This window comes from Manacus candei, unplaced genomic scaffold, assembly GCF_025592945.1.
Source record: "Manacus candei isolate 608988 ecotype Guabito, Panama unplaced genomic scaffold, ASM2559294v1 h1tg000025l, whole genome shotgun sequence".
Taxonomy (NCBI): domain Eukaryota; kingdom Metazoa; phylum Chordata; class Aves; order Passeriformes; family Pipridae; genus Manacus; species Manacus candei.
In genome coordinates this window covers 9,638,549-9,655,830 of record NW_026138073.1, presented here as the reverse complement: position 1 = coordinate 9,655,830, position 17,282 = coordinate 9,638,549, and the positions used below count along the sequence as shown (strand labels likewise).

At 42.4% G+C, this 17,282-nt stretch overlaps 1 protein-coding gene across 1 annotated transcript in view; it reads left to right on the top strand.

Annotated features, from left to right (window-relative positions):
• SETD5 (SET domain containing 5) overlaps positions 1 to 17,282 on the top strand; it is a 64,909-nt gene that overhangs the window by 35,059 nt on the left and 12,568 nt on the right. The window contains exons 9-18 of the mRNA XM_051788495.1: positions 3,948 to 4,096; positions 4,415 to 4,532; positions 4,951 to 5,060; positions 5,346 to 5,592; positions 5,796 to 5,876; positions 7,953 to 8,216; positions 9,025 to 9,345; positions 9,851 to 10,093; positions 13,613 to 13,742; positions 14,930 to 15,183. Coding sequence (XP_051644455.1) covers positions 3,948 to 4,096; positions 4,415 to 4,532; positions 4,951 to 5,060; positions 5,346 to 5,592; positions 5,796 to 5,876; positions 7,953 to 8,216; positions 9,025 to 9,345; positions 9,851 to 10,093; positions 13,613 to 13,742; positions 14,930 to 15,183 — 1,917 coding nt within the window. The remainder of the gene's footprint in view (positions 1 to 3,947; positions 4,097 to 4,414; positions 4,533 to 4,950; positions 5,061 to 5,345; positions 5,593 to 5,795; positions 5,877 to 7,952; positions 8,217 to 9,024; positions 9,346 to 9,850; positions 10,094 to 13,612; positions 13,743 to 14,929; positions 15,184 to 17,282) is intronic.

Below are 17,282 nucleotides of genomic sequence, written 5' to 3'. Positions count from 1 at the left end.
ATTTGGATTTTGATAACTGTCAAATACTGCACAACTACAACTGATTTTAGTGAGCTGTTTCTTCCTAGCTTTTCCATGTTGCCATCTTTATGGAGTTCATGTAAACAAGGAGAAAGTAATATGTTTGTGTGGTGTATGTCCTCCCCACTACTACTCTTATCTGTTGTTTCGTCTGGTCTGTGCTTTATTGAACAGAGCACAGCATTCCCACCCAGTTCAGGCTTTGTGGGGCTTCCTTCCAGGAGAATGGAGATAGGTGCAGCTGAAAGGATGGGCTCCAAAACACGAGTGGGGCACCTCTTTTGTAGAAGGGGAGCAAAGTCAGAAACCTGAATATCAGGTATATGTTAGTGCTTGAATCATTCATTGTTTATATCAAGTGACTCACCACTCAGTGAAGTTCACATGCTCCCTCCCACCTTTTCCTCTGCTTTCAGGCAGGTGAAGCACTTCCAGGCAGAGCACAGATATTGCCAGTAAGGGAGAGTGCAGAAAGAGGACTTTGGACTCAACTTTCTTTGACTCTTACCTCTAGTTCTGCAATGAGTAATACTTCTAAGGGGGTTGGGGAGAAACACTTCTTGTTGGCTGTTTGAGTAGCCTTCCTAAAGGGAGCAGTTCAGGAAATATAGAGAAGAAAAAGTTCTGCTTCTCTAGAAATCTCAGTATTTTTTGAGACTAAATGTAACCTCTTCTACGTCCCTCACATGGGTTTTAGGGAAAGTCCCGAAATAAGTAATAAAACATGCTGTCTCTTCTTATCACCTTCATAGAGTACAGCAGGACAGAAGATTATAAAAGATATCATACATAAATGTGCTTGTTCTTGTCATGGTCTTGTGGCCTCTCCCTTCCCAGTACAGACCTAGGTTTTCCCACAGGGAAAAACGGCCAGCATTCCAAATGAGAAGACTCCAAATGTGATATATCCCAAAGAAAAAAAAGGGTAGAAAGTCACAAAACTTAATAGTGATCTGGAGTTACCCTAAACAAGCTGTTGGTAGGTCCCTGTAATTGTGTGTGCAGAGAAGGTGTAAAGGGACTTACTGGCTTTGTAGCTGTTCTTGGATACTGAGGAGAGACCCGGTGGCTGTCCTGGGCTGCTGCTTCTCAGCTCTTATGTCCTGTTTTCTCTGCTCAGCAGGTGACTGTGGAGTGTTGTGAGGAAGGGGCAACCTGCAGAGGTGTGGAGTGTGTGCTCATTTTTCCCTTTTTTTAGACAAACTGAGGAGTTTTTTTTTTTTGTTTGCATCCGTTGTCTTTTAACTAGATATTACTATTGAATGTAAAAATAGCTTTTCTGCGAGATAACAGGTAATAGGTAGTTTGAGCTAGAAGAAAATCAGGAGGCTGTGTCAATATGCAGTTGGCAGCTGTGTGTAAATGGGTATCATCACTGCTCTCTTTGGCCAGGAAGACTCTGGAGAAAGGAGTAAAAATAATGTTTTATATGCCATGCATACTCTGACAGTTGAGAGGGGTGTTTGGCTTGGGTCAACAGTGATGCAAGTGTATACTTTAAAAAAAAAAAATCTGGACAAAGAGAAGAAGTGTGACCTAAAAGCTTCCTAAAGCCAGGAGGAGTAAGGAAGCATGGATTAAGAGTTATACATGCAGAATATGGGATTTTGGTCACTGGAATGTTTTGGATAAGACAAGAGGAAATGGCCTCAAGTTTCACCAGGGGAGGTTTACATTGGATATTAGCAAAAATCTTCTCACTAGAAGGGTTATCAAACACTGGCACAGGCTGCCCAGGGAAGTGGTGGAGTCACCATCCCTGGAGGCATTTAAAAGACTTGTGGTTGTGGCACTGAAGGATATAGGTTAGTGATGGACTGGACAGTGCTGGGTTAACAGTTGTACTCGGTGATCTTAGAGGACCTTTCTAACCTAAATGATTTGGTGATTATATGGTAAACCAATTCTCAACTGTCCTAATGATGCAAAGGGAGACTTTTGAAAATATAAAGCTGTTTAGCGTCATGAATAAAATCATCTTAGTCCTGGCTACTGCCAGTTGCTCGACAGACTGAAAGCTGTGAATCACTTTTCTGCCTGTTGTTGCCAAACCAAACCCAGGGTTAGTATTTGCCCTTTGTTGCCTCTGATAATTGCTGACTTGAGCTCAAACCCCTGATTGATTTCACATTCTGAAGTGAAGAGCGAAAGGGCCTTTATAAAATAAAGCCACTGAGTATTATGCAGATGTTGCTCTGCAAACATATCAGAACGGTTTTGGCTGATTAGCAGTCAGCAATCCCTAGCCTATGACATGAATAAAATCATTTGTTCTTTTCACACATGAAAGCATGGCAGCTAATCCTCTTCATATTTCTAAATTCAGAGAATGAAAACAAGCTGAGCTAGGGTCTTATCAGAAAAGCTGTGAGATCATTCCTGTTTTACCAAACCCAGATAAATAAGTTTTGCAGATGCAGAGCTTCTCTTTCCTTCATGGACTTTCTCCTCCTCCCACCACCCCACCTTAGCCCACCCATGTTCCTCAAGCTGTTTTCCAGCATGAGAACAGTAATGCAGGCAGTCATGGGGCAGAGGTGAGAGTGGAGGACATGAAGGTGCATCTCTGAAAGATATGATCTTATTGGTACTCACAGTATTGATAGAGTAGTAAAACAGTTCAGGTTGGAAGGAACAACTGAAGGTCATCTTGTCCAACCCTCCTGTGTAGGGCCAAGATGAGAAAATATAACAGCAAATGAGTGGTAATATAAAAATTATTCAACTGGAGACAAACTTGTCTCAACCCTAATTCATCTAATAACTTCAGATCTTCTTATCTCCTTAACTCCTTATCTTCTATCATGCAGTAAGAAATCTAGTCCCATTTATTTATTCTTTGTTACCACCGTTGGATAGTACAAAAAGTACCTAATGTTTTACCCATTTGAGCAGACTGCTCAGTAGCTGTTTCTAACAAGAGTTCTATCAGGAAAAGTTGGGAACTTGCCTGTAATAAAATCTTGTGTTTTACTTCTAATTTAGATGCATGACTGTCATTATTACTGAAGTAAGAACACTTATGCCTCAGTTCACTGTGGAAAAGTATCAAAAGTGGGTCGTTCTGAGCAGTGAATAGAATGCTTAGGAAAGAACAGGCACAGCACTTGTAGCAAAGCAACCAATCACCTTCATGCAATTTTTACTTGCTGAGAACTTTGATCTGTTAAGTAAGAGAAGTACTTTGTTTTTATGAAGTCTTTCCTATGCCCTAGTGCTTATAATATCCCTTCCATTATTCCATAAAATGTGTCATGTTTGGATGTCTGTACTTAAAGAATGTTGTGGGTTTATACTGTCAAGATACATTGTTGTGAAAATCCATTGTAATAGATCTGTAGACTTTAACATGAAGATGTTTCAACAAACTGTCACTACTTTGTTAAAAATTTGTTTCATGTTAAAAAAAAAAATTAAAATCAACAGCACTAGTTGAGCAGACAGATGTAGAGAAGTTTCTGGATGGAGATGGAAATTGCCAACTTAATTCTTTGACCAGTTAGCTAGAATTTACATCCACTGCAAAAGGAAAAGCTTGCATTCTTTTCTTCTAAATGTGTGACAACCCACAATTTAGGGAAGATTTGAATTATTCTGGCTGTGAAAGTGGCCGTAATTGCAGAGCAGTTCCCTGTTAGCAGCAAGTGACAGGTCTGGTTATGCCTCCTGCTGCAAGACTGAAATACTCGGTCTGATAGATTTGTCAGACTTGGTGTTGAAGCAAAGGAATAAATACTGTTGGCTTTTGATAAATATTATCAAGGTCATTGGTCATTACTAAAACGTTACAGAATAAACAATATATTCACTGGCAAAGTTTCTCTGTGTTGCTATTAGAGTAATTTTTCTTTTCATGTGGGTAAAATATTCATGAGTTAGAGACATTTGGTTTAAATTCTCATATTTTGCTCTGGTTTTTGTTACAGCTGCAACTGGGAAGGGTGACTCGGGTTCAGAAGCACCGGAAGATCCTGAGGGCAGCAAGAGACTTGGCACTAGATACCCTTATAATTGAGTATCGAGGGAAGGTTATGTTACGACAGCAATTCGAGGTCAATGGGCATTTCTTCAAAAAGTAAGAGTACTATGAAGTGATTAATGTGAGAGCATCGTGGCACAGAGAGACTGGTGTCTCTATGGGATGATGTTCACTTGCAGGGCCTTGTCAGCTGTGCCATCCATAGAAATGTGAAATCAAATATACCACCTCAGCTTGATACTCAGCTTATGGACCAAACCCTCTGAAATAGATCTCTTAAATTGATGGAAGTGCATAAGCACCCAGAGCAATAGCGCTGATGCAAGTGCTGCTTCCAGTTAAGTGGGGGATACCTGTTATAAGTGCCATGGGAATTGGGTATTTTGGGATTGAGGTGTTCTGTTGTTTCTCCAGGCCATATCCCTTCGTGCTGTTCTACTCCAAGTTCAATGGTGTTGAAATGTGTGTTGATGCCCGCACCTTTGGCAACGATGCCAGGTTCATCAGGCGTTCCTGCACCCCAAACGCAGAGGTAAATTCTGTCTTCACCATCACTGTAACTGCAAATACATGTTTTACATAAGCTTAGTGCTTTCCCTAACTTAAATTGCAGTATATGGGGTAAATTCTCTGTGTCTCTTGCTCGTTTGATGGTTTATACTTGGAATATGAGAAAGTTTGGGAACGTGAGGGGGGAGTTTGGAAGAGAAATGTTTCTTTTATGTCTTTACTTTGGGTTCAGAATGATACTTAGGGTAAGCAGGTGGGAGTAGGTGTAAGTGGAAAAGCACAGGATGAGACAAGCAGCGAAGCAGGCTTTTCCCAACGGAGAATTTGGAATAGTTATTCATGGAGCAGATAAGAGCTACTTTGCAGGAGGAGGCTTTCCTCTTGGAAGTAGGAAATGCAAGGTGTGGAGATGTTAGTTTCTCTTTACTTTGTTTAACAAGGTTCGACATGTGATTGCCGATGGGATGATCCACCTATGTATCTATGCTGTTGCCACCATTGCCAAGGACACAGAGGTTACCATCGCCTTTGACTATGAGTACAACATCTGGTGAGTCCTTCACCTCGCCCGGGAGCTCTCCACTGCCCTCCTGGACTGGACATCTTCCTCCAGCCCTTTCCTCGCATTCTACATTTTGCTCCGTTTTCTACTGAATTGCATTTCCCGGCTATTCTGTCCAGTTCTGCTGGCATATTCTACAATAGAGGCCATAAGGTAGCCTGCTGTCCTTGCTTTGGCACGTGGTGAGATGTTTAGTAGGAGATGCATTGAATGTCTCTGTGCAAGGGTTGAGAAATGAAGAGTGACACGAATTATGTTTGTGTTTTGGAGCAGCAATTATAAAGTGGACTGTGCGTGTCACAAGGGGAACCGGAATTGCCCTGTGCAGAAACGTAGCCCAAATGCTGCAGAACACCTACCTCCACCTGTTTTAGGCACACTAATTGGGGCAGAAACACGCCGGCGAAAAGCCCGTCGAAAGGAGCTAGAGATGGAACAGCAGAGCATTGCATCGGATGAGAACAGCAGTCAGCAAACGGAGGAAGTTCCTGAGGGACCTGCAGCAGTCAGTGACAATGAGGTAAAACCTTTGGCCCCCCTTGTTATGTATATTGTTACCATTCAGTGCTGTGGAATCTGATCCCATAGCACTGGAATCTGAAGAACAGAAACTGCAGGAAGCCTTTTTTTAAATCTTTAGCACCTTAAATTGCGCAGAAATGTTGATAACTTTAAAATGGTACTGGATGTTGTTGGTATACTAAGACTGGGCTTCTCTTTCAGGTGCCAGAGAAGGAGGAGAAACAAGAAGGGGAGAAAGAGGAGCCTGTAGATGAACAGGGAGCCTTGGTCCATGGCCGACGGGCAAGTACTTCTCTCTGTCTGGGTATCATCCCCATTAGGACTTGCTTCATGCAATGACCAACAGATTCATTATTTCACTTGTTTCAGCATGAATCCTAACTGTTAGTGGTCTTCAGTAAGTCTCAATTAACAACAGCAAAAAAAAAAGTGGTAAGAAACCACCCAGGTTGACTCTACATCATAGCATTTCTGTTAGGGTGCTGCAGATTAGGAGATATACAGTAGATTTGTTTCCTGATTGAAAGGTTTAACTGCTACTTTCAGGGCTGTTCTGTAGTCTAAAACATACCATTAGCAACACTATCAGCACCAGATTTAAAAAAGGTAATTGTACCTTCTGCCCTTCCTTATTGCCAGTACAAGAATTTATGGCATGATATAGAATCATAGCATAATTTGAGTTAGGGCTTTCAAAGGTCATCTAGTCCTATCCCTCAGCAATGGGCAGGGACATTTTCAACTAGGTCATGTCATGAACCACAACCTGAACCACAGTCCTTTTTCAACTTTCATCTGTACTGAGTAGAGTGGTGGGTTTTTTCCTTGTGCTTCTTATGGCTCCAGGGATTGCCGCCTGGATTAGAATGTTTTATGCGTGCGAATGGAGCCGTTCTGGTACTGCTTAATTCATTAATTTAAATAAATAAGCAAAAAATCCAAACACACAAATAAACCAACCAACCAACCCAAAAACCCAAGGAAGAAAAACTGAAAAATTGCTCCCATCCTTTTACCAGCCAACAAATATATTGGAACTAGCAGTTCCCTGTGTTTCTTTGCTCACCAATACCACCACCTGTCTTCATCTAATCAGAGATATGGGTCTTCTAAGTATAATTTTCCTGAGAATGCTTTAAATGTTAAAATAGTGCAGCAACTTGCAGAGCCTAGGGCCATCCAGAGATCCTTGGATTATCTCATGGATTTTTTTAGAACAGATGAGATAAAGCAGTCAATTTCCATTGAAATTTGAATGAGAGCAGTCATCCATCAGACTGGCCTTTAGCTTGGAGGAAAGATCTCATTTTAATGCAGGGAAGCTGATCTCTTTCTGGGACAGAATAGTTCAATAAGTCTAAGTGAAGTGTTAGTTTCCCATGAGCCTGTAAGCCCTGTTCCTGTAGGTTGCACCAGTTAATCTGCTTTAATGCGATTCAGTTTTCTATACTTGGCTCCAGGTAAATACCCATATCTATAGTTTCCCCTGTCTCTCTTTGTGTGTGCGTGTATTGAATATTCTTGAACAGAAAGCTGTAAAAGGCCAGGCTGCTGTGGCTGAGTACTGCTGTGTGCTTGAAGATACTTTCTCCTTCATGAAAAATCTCAGGAGACACTTGACCCCACTTCTTAAAATCCACTTGATTCATCCTGTTTCTTGCCAGTCACTGCAACGTTATTGTACTGGGCCTTTTACATGCATAATTACCAATTATTTCTGACACAGCTAGGTGATAAGATTTCCTGTCCTTTCTGTTTTCCTAACAAATGTGTCTGGTTTGCCTCTCTATTCTCTCATGTTCTGTTTTTCTTATCCACTATGTAAGCTGCTTTGACCAAAGCTTTTATTTTTGAGCTAGGTCATCTCCTGACATCAGGAAAGGAATGAATCTGGATCACTTTAGTCAGTTTGTGTGGTGTGTTATACTTGCTGCAAATTACTGAATCACTTACTTCTGTTGCCTCTGGCTTCTCTTTGCTTCTAACGTTTGGTCATTAGCAAGTATCTCTGTTTGTTTCCAAGTTGCGGTTTTTAATTCTTCAAAATTACGCGTTTCCTCGTGGCTGTTTTATAAATATAACTCAGTAGTATCTAAGTGGTCCTATTTAAGAACAAAGTCGAGTTCTTCTAGTTACTCTATGAACACATGATTATGTTGTTGTTATTCTGGGAAATTTGCCATGGTGAAAAATGCAAATAACTGAAAAGAACTGCTTCTCTCTGTCCCCTGTCTGGCTTTTGTCATTGCTGTTTGGCAGTTGGTCTCCATCCTCTGCTGCTTCCCATATCTGTTTGTGCCTTCTCTTCCTTTTGTGCATAATTCACCATGCTGACTTCAATTTACTCTTGTGTTCTAGTCACGGGAAGACAGGAAGGTAGAAGCCATCATGCACATGTTTGAGAACTTGGAAAAGAGAAAGAGGAGACGAGAGCAACCTTCAGACCGTAACAGCACTGACGCTGAAATCAGCATCAATTCTGAAGTTCCTGAGCCAGAGGAAATAAAAACAGAGACTCCTGAAACTGAAGATGGAAGTTCAGCACCAAGTGCTCCTCCTGCAAACGTTCCTAACAGTAACAGCAGTACTGGAGTTAACACACGACGGTCTTCACAAGTAGCGGTAAGATGAAGATAGGACTGTTTGATACCTTCTACCAAGCTCAGAGCATATCTGGTCATAAGATGGTTCAGGTTGGGAGGAGCTTTGTGGGCTCTCTAGTCTATTCTGAGTCAGGTAGGGTCAGCTCTGAGGTCAAACCTGGCTGGCCCAGTCTCAAAAACCTCCAGGTATGGAGATTCACAGGCCCTCTGGAAAACCTCTTCAAATTCGTAACTGTTCTTATAGTGAAAAAATTTGCCATATATCCAGTCTGAGCCTCTCATTTCAGTGTATGTACATTGATGCACCACTGCATCTTCTTGGTGACTTCAGGCTTTGGTTGTAGAAAGACTGCTGTTACATCCCCTTCTGTCCTCTCTGGGCTGAACAAGCCCAGCTCCTTCACTGGGTGGGCCCCTTCTGTGCTGGCGTGAGCTTAAGTTGGATGCATAACTGCAGTGATGGAGTTCTTTACCCAATCTACTTTGGATGCATGTGTTCCCATTTTATGGCAGGGCCCAGACACTTGCCTGGAATGCTCCATGTCAGCTCAGGTCAGGAGTAAGAGCAGTTACCTTGAGACAAGCGGCAAGTTTCATATTGCTGCTTTCTTCCTAAAGACCCGTGTTCTGGTTGATCCTTTTAAGAACGCAGAAGACAAAACGATAATTTGCCAGTGTTGAAGGGTCCCCAAGGCCATCTTATGAACCAACACAGAGTCCAACAAGATTTTGAGAGTCAGGTAGCGTCAATCTCAATTCTTGATCCTGTATGCAGAGAAAAGGAATACCCTTAGAGGTGCTTGGACTAATGACAGTTTATATTGTAGGAAGCTGTCCCTGAGAAACCAGTGACTAAGCCAGCTCCAGCAAAACCCTCCAGGCCCCGACCAAAAAGTCGCTTCTCTCGGTACCGGACCAGCTCAGCACAAAGACTGAGAAGGCAGAAACAAGCCAGTTCCCAGCAAGTTGAACTCGTGCAGGCTGTCCCAGAGGAAGGAAGCACTGCCAGCTTGGTAACCACAACAGATGTCAGCAATGTGGAAGGGCCAGGAGAAGGCAGACAGTTGACGGGATCTGACCCAGCTGCTGTCCTGGCTGCGGGATCTCAGTCTAATCGAGCTGCAGTAAAGTACCCCAAAACTAAAAAGGTAAATATGATCAAGTGCTCAAAGGTGGGATGGCAGGCTGGGGGGTATCCATTTAGGACAGAGCAAAGAGGTTGGCTTTCAACCTAGAATTGAAGACCAAGACGGAGTGTGGCTGCAACTGTAGTGTACAAGCTAGGATAAACTTGTAAGGGCAAGGAGGAAAAATTGGAGAAGATAGCAGGCAGCTGCCACATACTGGGCATAAATTAGGTGTTACAGGTTTGTGTTAGAAACTAGTTTTGAACAAGGTGATCGAGTTCTCCGAGAACCTTTTAATAAGATGAATGGAGCATAAAATCAAGCTACTTTTGTAACACTGGATTACTTGTTGTTGTGCCTGCCACAAGTGAAAATTGGGGTTGACACAGGAAGTCCTGCCTGTGTTCTTCCTGTTGAGGAGGAAAGATGTGGTACCTGAGCATTGCTTCCCCATACACCATTGTGGCACACTGCCCTTCTTCTTCACCTGTGCTGCTTGCATTGACGTGTGTGTTTTCTCCTTCAGTATCTTGTTACCGAATGGCTGAACGACAAGGCAGAAAAGCAGGAGTGTCCTATTGAGTGTCCCCTGCGCATTACTACAGACCCAACAGTTTTGGCAACTACCCTAAATATGTTGCCAGGTCTCATCCACTCCCCACTGATTTGTACCACACCTAAACACTACATTCGCTTTGGTTCACCTTTCAACCCAGAGAGACGTCGAAGGCCCTTTCTGTTGGATGGAATTTACAGCTCCTGTAAAAAGGTATGTTTGCTCATGTCTTACCCTCATGGGCTGTATACTCATCCAGCTCTTACTGGCCCCCTTGTAAAACAGTTGTGTCCTCTTGGAGTTTATTTCCATGTATTCCTGCTGAGCTGGTGTGTTGATGCAGTGTCCAGACTATGACTGCTGACTTCCTCCTAGTCACTGTTCTGTTACAGTGAACATGTACTTTCAGATACATGTACATTTAGAAACATGTACTTTCAGATACACAGTGGCTGTTTATTATCCAACATATGCGATTCAAAGAGTGTTTCATTCAATTGTTACCCTTAGAAAGTTTTATGTTACTACTTTCACAGTTACTCCATCAACAGATGGTTGGCATTGTGGGGATAGGACAGTGTTGCAGAGGACCTCAAGAAAACACTGCCCCAGTCAAGATCCATTGTCTTTGGAAGAGCCTGTGTGGTTTAAAAGCTTTGAGTTTGCCTATTTGCAAGAGCAAGTCCACAGCTCTTTGATTTGTATCCTAGACAGCCTATCTGCAATAGGTTCTTGAGGCCATGCAGGAAGCCTGAACTGAGCACAGCTGTGGATTCCTCCAGAGATGGCCAGTAAATGCCAGTATTTACCCATCCACAGGGAAACAGTAGCCAGGTTAGTTTGCTTTATCAGATTTGTATCAGAATCCATCTTGCTGTTGGCTTTGCTCAGAGACTTTTCCAGTTCCTGGGACCCTGAGAACAATTATGTGGAAATCCTTTCTGATCAAACTGTCTTGGTAGCTTTCAGAGTCAGGTACCATGTCCTGGTTTCTTTGCCTTCCTTTGTTTGAAGGTGTTTTTCCAGAGAAAATCTTTGGACTTTACTGTTTCCACCTTCAGCCAATTTGTTGTCATGCCCTTACAGGCACCTACAAAAAGAAGCTGAGGTCTCTCTTTGGTATTTACTTTTTTAGGTAAAGCTCTTCATGGTTCATATATAGATGTATGAACAAAACCTTGTCTGTTTCTGTGTGCCTGGGCAACCTCCTCAAGCATCTTTAAGTTGAGAACTGCAAGGTTTGAGCTGCTTTTTGAACTTGAACAGTGTCTTTGAGCCTCAGGGAAGAGAGAAGCATCCAGAGCAAAGCTGGCACAGTTATTTGGAGTTCTCTGCTCAGTGCAGTTGCTGTGCAACTACCAGCAAGCTCACAATTGAGTGAAAACTGTTGTGATGGAACAAGTCTTCTGATCTTTTGCTACATTTGACTATTTTCTAGTCAAATGATAATTTTCAGTGCTGGAGGGGGAATGGACTAATTTCACTACGGATGACTTTTATTTAGTCCACACCTTCCTCAAAGCTGAATGTCCAAACCTTGTGTTGCAGCTGGGACATTTTCAAAGCAGAAAGGTTTCTTTTAGCCTGTTAGTACATTTTGTGCATACCAGTATGATGGAGTTTTCTTTGACAGGTTGATTTAAACTCATGTTCAGTTCATGATTTAGCGTGTTAGAACAACCCATTAGTTTTCTAGCCTGTAATTTTAGAAGTGGTTGGTTTTGACTTTATATGGTACTTTGTTCTAACCTGTGCTAAGGTGTGCACTGTTTTTGCTTGTCCATTTCCCAATATAGTAGGAAAATTGTGAATGCTGTCATCCAGCATGTTCCTCTTTCTTAATCTGAAAACTTAAATACAATGTCTATTCCATTATCTAAATAATTAATAAAATACTGAAAGCTGCTTTTTCCAGAACAGATGTTGCAGAAATAATTTGTTAGATTTCTGCTTTTTGAATGTAAATGTTTAACTGTTCTAGTGAGGGTTTTTGTCCACTTTGTTAGGAGATCCATAGCTTTTTCTTGGAAGATGCTTGTTAGCATTTGATGGTTTTATGACTTAACAGTCTGGAGATGTAGAAATCTGCTTCTCATGTTCAGGAATGTTTAGAAAACTCACAGAGAACACCTCCTTTTCAGCGAGCTGAGGTCTAGAAATGGTCCAGAACTTGATGACATTGGTCTCTCAAGACCTGATCTTTGTCTTGTCTACTTTTGACTACTCAGCCAGGGAGGTTGATTTATAAAGGCTGTTGAAATAGATCACATATTTTCTTGGATTGTCAGCAGGCCTCATCCTTAAACTACTGAGAACTGTGCCAAAAATTCAGCTGATGATCTCAGTTTGCATCCAAAGCATGGCAGTGTCTGAACCTCGCAAGGAAACTGAACTGTAACCTGCTCTCACGTTAATCACACACTGTACAGTGACTTGGCTGTCAGATCAGATGCCACGTTTGAGGTAGTGGTGCTCCAGACTGGCTGGCACTTCTCACTTTTCCTGGTGGCCGCAGTGGAATCCATTGAGTTACATTTGAACAGAGAAGAAGCGTCTGCTGTGCAGTAGTGAAGGCCATCAAAGTAGATCCTGTCACCTGCTCTTCATCCTCGTATTGAAGTTTTCACTTTGAGGATTGTGGCCTCTGAGTTTCTGATGCACTTTCACGATAGCTTTGAGGAATCATAAGACATACACGTGTATCTCTAATGGGATACACACTGCTGGCATGCAGATGAACTGTGGATTGCTGAAAGGTAAAATTACAATTTTAAACCTCTCTGGGAGAAGAAAAGTCTGGTAAAGTGAGTCCCCTGGGTAAACTGTACAAATGAAAATTGCTCTTTGCTTTTTTTCAGCAGTTTGCTCTCATTTTACTGAATCACCTGAGTGTTTTCCCTTATATTGCAGCAGTTATTTTTATAATAAAGATAGTTCCTGCCTGCCATAAAGAGTCAGTTTGTATCAAGATACAGAGGTAGCACCTGCTGCAGCAGCTGATTCGCTGAGGCTTCAATTCATGTTCCCTTGTATGAGGTCTGATACATTCTTTATTGTCCATGTTCAGAAGACCACTGTGACTTTTATCTTTTTAATAGTAGCTGAAGAAAAGGGTTTTTTTTCTTGGTTTGCCCTCCTTGAAAACTGCTGCTTGTATTTTTATCAGATTTTTTTGCTCTGTGTCTCTGGCAGCAAGCACAGTCCTGAAAGAATTGTAATGTGATTAAACTCAGCCATTTCTCTGCTGGAATTGTTAAAGCAGAATCTATGTTAAGCTCTAATATGCCTTAGTGGAGCAGAGGTCTCCTGTGTTTGTTTTCCTGGGCAGGAAACAGCTTTTTTTGCAAAAAACAGGGGATGTAGATAGTCCGTCACATTCGTGTCCCTTTTCTTTTAAATTATGATTGTTTTCATTAATTTTTAGGTGCCAGTGGTTTGCATTTTTATGTTTATAATTTGCCCTTTACTTATCTTTGTGTTGCTGCTGAGGATTGCTGCTCCCAGAACACATCCCATCAAGAGCACAGTCAGCCCCATCACAGTAGGTGGTGGGCTCGGTGCTGACAGCTGTGTTCTAACAGCTCCTGCCTGAGCGCACGCGAGGGAGGTAATCCCGGTGTTCTGAGCAGCCTGCCCTGCTCCACAAGAGCGTAGGAGTCTGAGTGCATCCTGCAAGATGACATAGAAAGTACCCGAGGAGTTTCACGTTTATGTAGTCTCGTTCTGTTTCAGCGCTGGATCAAACAAGCCCTGGAAGAGGGGATGACTCAGACCTCACCAGCTCCTCAAGAGAACAGAGCCCAGTGTCTATACCAAAGTAACGAGAACAGCAGCTCCTCCAGCATCTGCAAAGATGACACAGGTAAGTGCTCAGCACCATCAGGGCAGCGCTGGCTCTGGAGTCAAACTGGGGGAGTTGCCGAGTAGCAAAGGCAGCTGTACAAGTGATATCTCAGTGTGCACTGCTGCCTGATGGCACAGCTCTGTGGCAGGTGAGAACGTTGTTTTGTTGTTCACTGAAATTTCTGCAGACCCATTCTAGCTTGAGCATGTGCAAAGTTTCTCAGTATTTTTTTGTAAAAAGATAATAATTTAATCTTGCATCATCAGCCTCAGTGCTGTGTGATCTTTTGTACAATAGAAGGAATGGGGGGGGAGAAGTGAGTACAGTGTTATCTTTTTTCAGCAGGATGTTGTTAGATGGACAATTAAATACCTGCTGACTGCAGGAAAGTCTTACAGGCACATATGCAATAGGCAAATGACTAAGTCTCAAAGATGGAGAAGTTAAAAATCTATGAGTAAAGGAACAGAATGGTCAAATACTGTGTCTGAATCCTTTTACAGAGAAAGAGAGTGAAGATCTGCCCAGCTAGGGATCAGTTTTCCAAGGATGGCAGGAGGCTAGACAACAGAGACATTATACAGAATTGATTATTGAAAAGTTAGATAAACAGGAAATTAACAGAATGCCACAAGCAATAAATGTACAATGAGCAAGAACTGAAGAAGCAAACAACTGAACTGTAGAATTTACTGATTTTTTTATTTCTTTTTTTTAAGCTGAGCATCAGAAAAAATTTTAAAGAGGAGTAGCCCTGAGGGAAAGGCTTTAATCCTTTATGGAACTGAAATGTGTTTGGGCTGTATTGATGTAACCTATAGGTTCAGGTAGCAATAATTGAGCTGTGTCTGGTTTGTTTGTAGCAGTGACAGTGACACGTCCTCTGACCCCTCTTCTTCATTCTTCTCTGCTCTTTTTATCCTTTCCTGTCTTCCTTTCCCCTAGCTCCTTCTTGTGCATACTTCTAGTTGAAATATTTCCTTTCCTTGTTCACTGCATGTTCCTGATTATGAGTTGTCCTGGTAGCAGTATCTAGACATTGCTAAAGAAGTAATTCAGAGGTACTTCATTAGTAGGAATCTTTTGTAATTGCATTGAAGACTCATGGGCTTCATTTGGCTGGGGAAGGAGACAACGTGATTTGCTCATGGGTAATGGTTAAGGTTAATGGTTCAGCCCTGTCCTCAGCTCAGTTTGCTTTTCAGACTTGCTGAGTCCCCTGAAGAAGTGGAAGTCTCGCTACTTGATGGAGCAGAATGTTAAGAAGCTGCTGCGGCCGCTGTCTCCCGTGACCCCTCCACCTCCCATTCCCTCAGTTCCTGGCTCAGCGAGCCCACAGCTGGCTACACCCTGCTCCTCACTGCCCGGAGAGGAGGAGAGTCGCAACGGCTATGGCGTGATGTTCTCCCCAATCCCCTCTCTGGCTGCCAGTCGCTGCAATACTCCACTACAGTTCGAGGTAAATCTGCCCAGCACTGAGGGTGCTAAAAAGAGGAATGGGAATATTTGTAGCAAGGGCGACACTTGGGACACCCTCCTTTTGGAGTGTGTGGCTATATTGCTGGCCAGCATCACAGTGTCAGCCTCAAGAGCCCTGCTGCCTTTCTCCCCTACTCCACTTCTGACCAAATCTCCTTCTGTGTTAAATGTCAAACCTCACTTTGTAGTTGTGAGTAACATTAGTCTTAAGTTGTTTTTTCTATTTCTGCAGAGTAGCTCCTGAATTTTGGAGGTTTTTCAGTGATCTTTAATCATCTTTCCCACTTCAGATCTCTGTGCCAATGTGGCTTCCAAACCCTGCCTCCTCCAAAGCGTGCAGTAGTGTTCCATTTCTCAAAGGCTGTCTGCCATTCTCACCTTCTCTTTCTCCAAACAGCTTTCAGTAACCCCAAGTGTGGTAGAAATACTTTACATCAGCTTCCACTGTATCCTTTGGTTTTTCTTTACCTTGATTGGGTAGAAAGAAAATACTGTAATACCTTTGATTTCTTAATACTTTACTTTTGCAAAAATCAGCATTAGTAGTGTGCAGGCTCTGTAGGTGGTTTCCATTGCTCTAAACTCTGTGGGAGAATTACCAGCATTCATCCCACCAGGACCTTCCACTTTCTGTTGCTGCTCTGTGCCTGTGAGTAGGGATCACGCTGTTTGCAGATTTAGTTTTGTTTTCTAGCATTGCATATTTTCATTAAAAACTTGTGGAACTCTTCAGGCCAGCTGCTCGTACTCTGCCAGTTAGAACCATTATAAAAAAATGGTGCAGTGATGGACTGCTCCATACTAGGGACTATTTTGCAGGAATCCCTCATCCATTTTGCAGCAGGTGGTATTTTTTGTGGTATTTTTAGCTTAGTGTGCTTTGATTATTTTCTTTGAGAGCCCTGTCTTGTAAGTTGTTTGAGGGGCAGCTCTGTAGAAGTTAGCAGGGAAGATTGTGGAGCACTGAGGAGAGAGATAAAAGACTGTTCCAGGCAGAGAGCTCAATAGGAAGTGATCCTTTCCCTGGCAGTGGTTAAGGAGGCAGCTCAGGGCAGTGTTGCCACAGTCTAATCATCCCTTTCCTGTCCTACCACATTGTTAGTTAACTAGCCTTGATTTCACTGGGTATCTATAACTTACTTGTCTTTCTCCTTTTTTCCTCTTGAAAAGAGTCTTAACAACTCACAGGACCATAGGCTTCTCCATTCAAACTTTTGTATTTCCTCCAGTGCACCTCATTCATAATATCACTGTTTTAATGTCATGTCTGTTTCGTTTCGTTATCATCAGTTCTAACTGGAGGGAATGCATCTCCCCAAGTATAAAACTTTATGTTTCAGTCCTGTGGCCCTGTGGGAAGAGAGTGACAGAAAGATTCTTCCATCAGTTCACAAGCTTCCTCAAGGAAGCTTGTCTTCTTAGAAATACATTTTTGAAGGCTTCTAAGAAAGTTCCTTCTTGACTGATTTCCTAGCTGCTCTCTGAAAAACTTGTATCATAAACCTTCTGAAGCTCTGGTTGTCGGCTTTTTGCAGATTGAGTTTTTTCAGACTGTTTTGTGACCTTTTTAGACTGGAAACAATTTAGAGGATGCTTAGCCCTGCATATTCATAGGAGTGACTATAGAAGCGTGAGGACATGCATCTGCTTTTTCTGTGGAGTTTGTCTGAATTTTTTTTTAGCTAACAAATTTGAGATTCCTCAGTTTCCTGAGGTTTTCTGCTTTGCACAAGACAGTGACTGCTGCCATATTTCTCTGGGAAACCTTCTTTGATTCTATTTTAGGCCTTCTCATTAGCATGGAAAGGGAAGTGCTTGGGAAGGAGCCCTTAACTGCTGTCAAGGGCATACACTGCCTCACTGATAGGTGCTCAGATGATATGACATTTCATAAAGCTGGCTGTCCACACCTCTTCTCTTGACTTTATCTGGAAAGGTGACCCACAGTGGATTGAAGGAGACTGTTTTGGTTTTTAGTGTAATGTCTGTGAAAGGTCACCTTCGTGTTTGAGGGATCTTAGTTTACTTTTTGGGCTAAACCAGGCTTTCCATCTCTCCCATGTTCTCAGAATAAACACC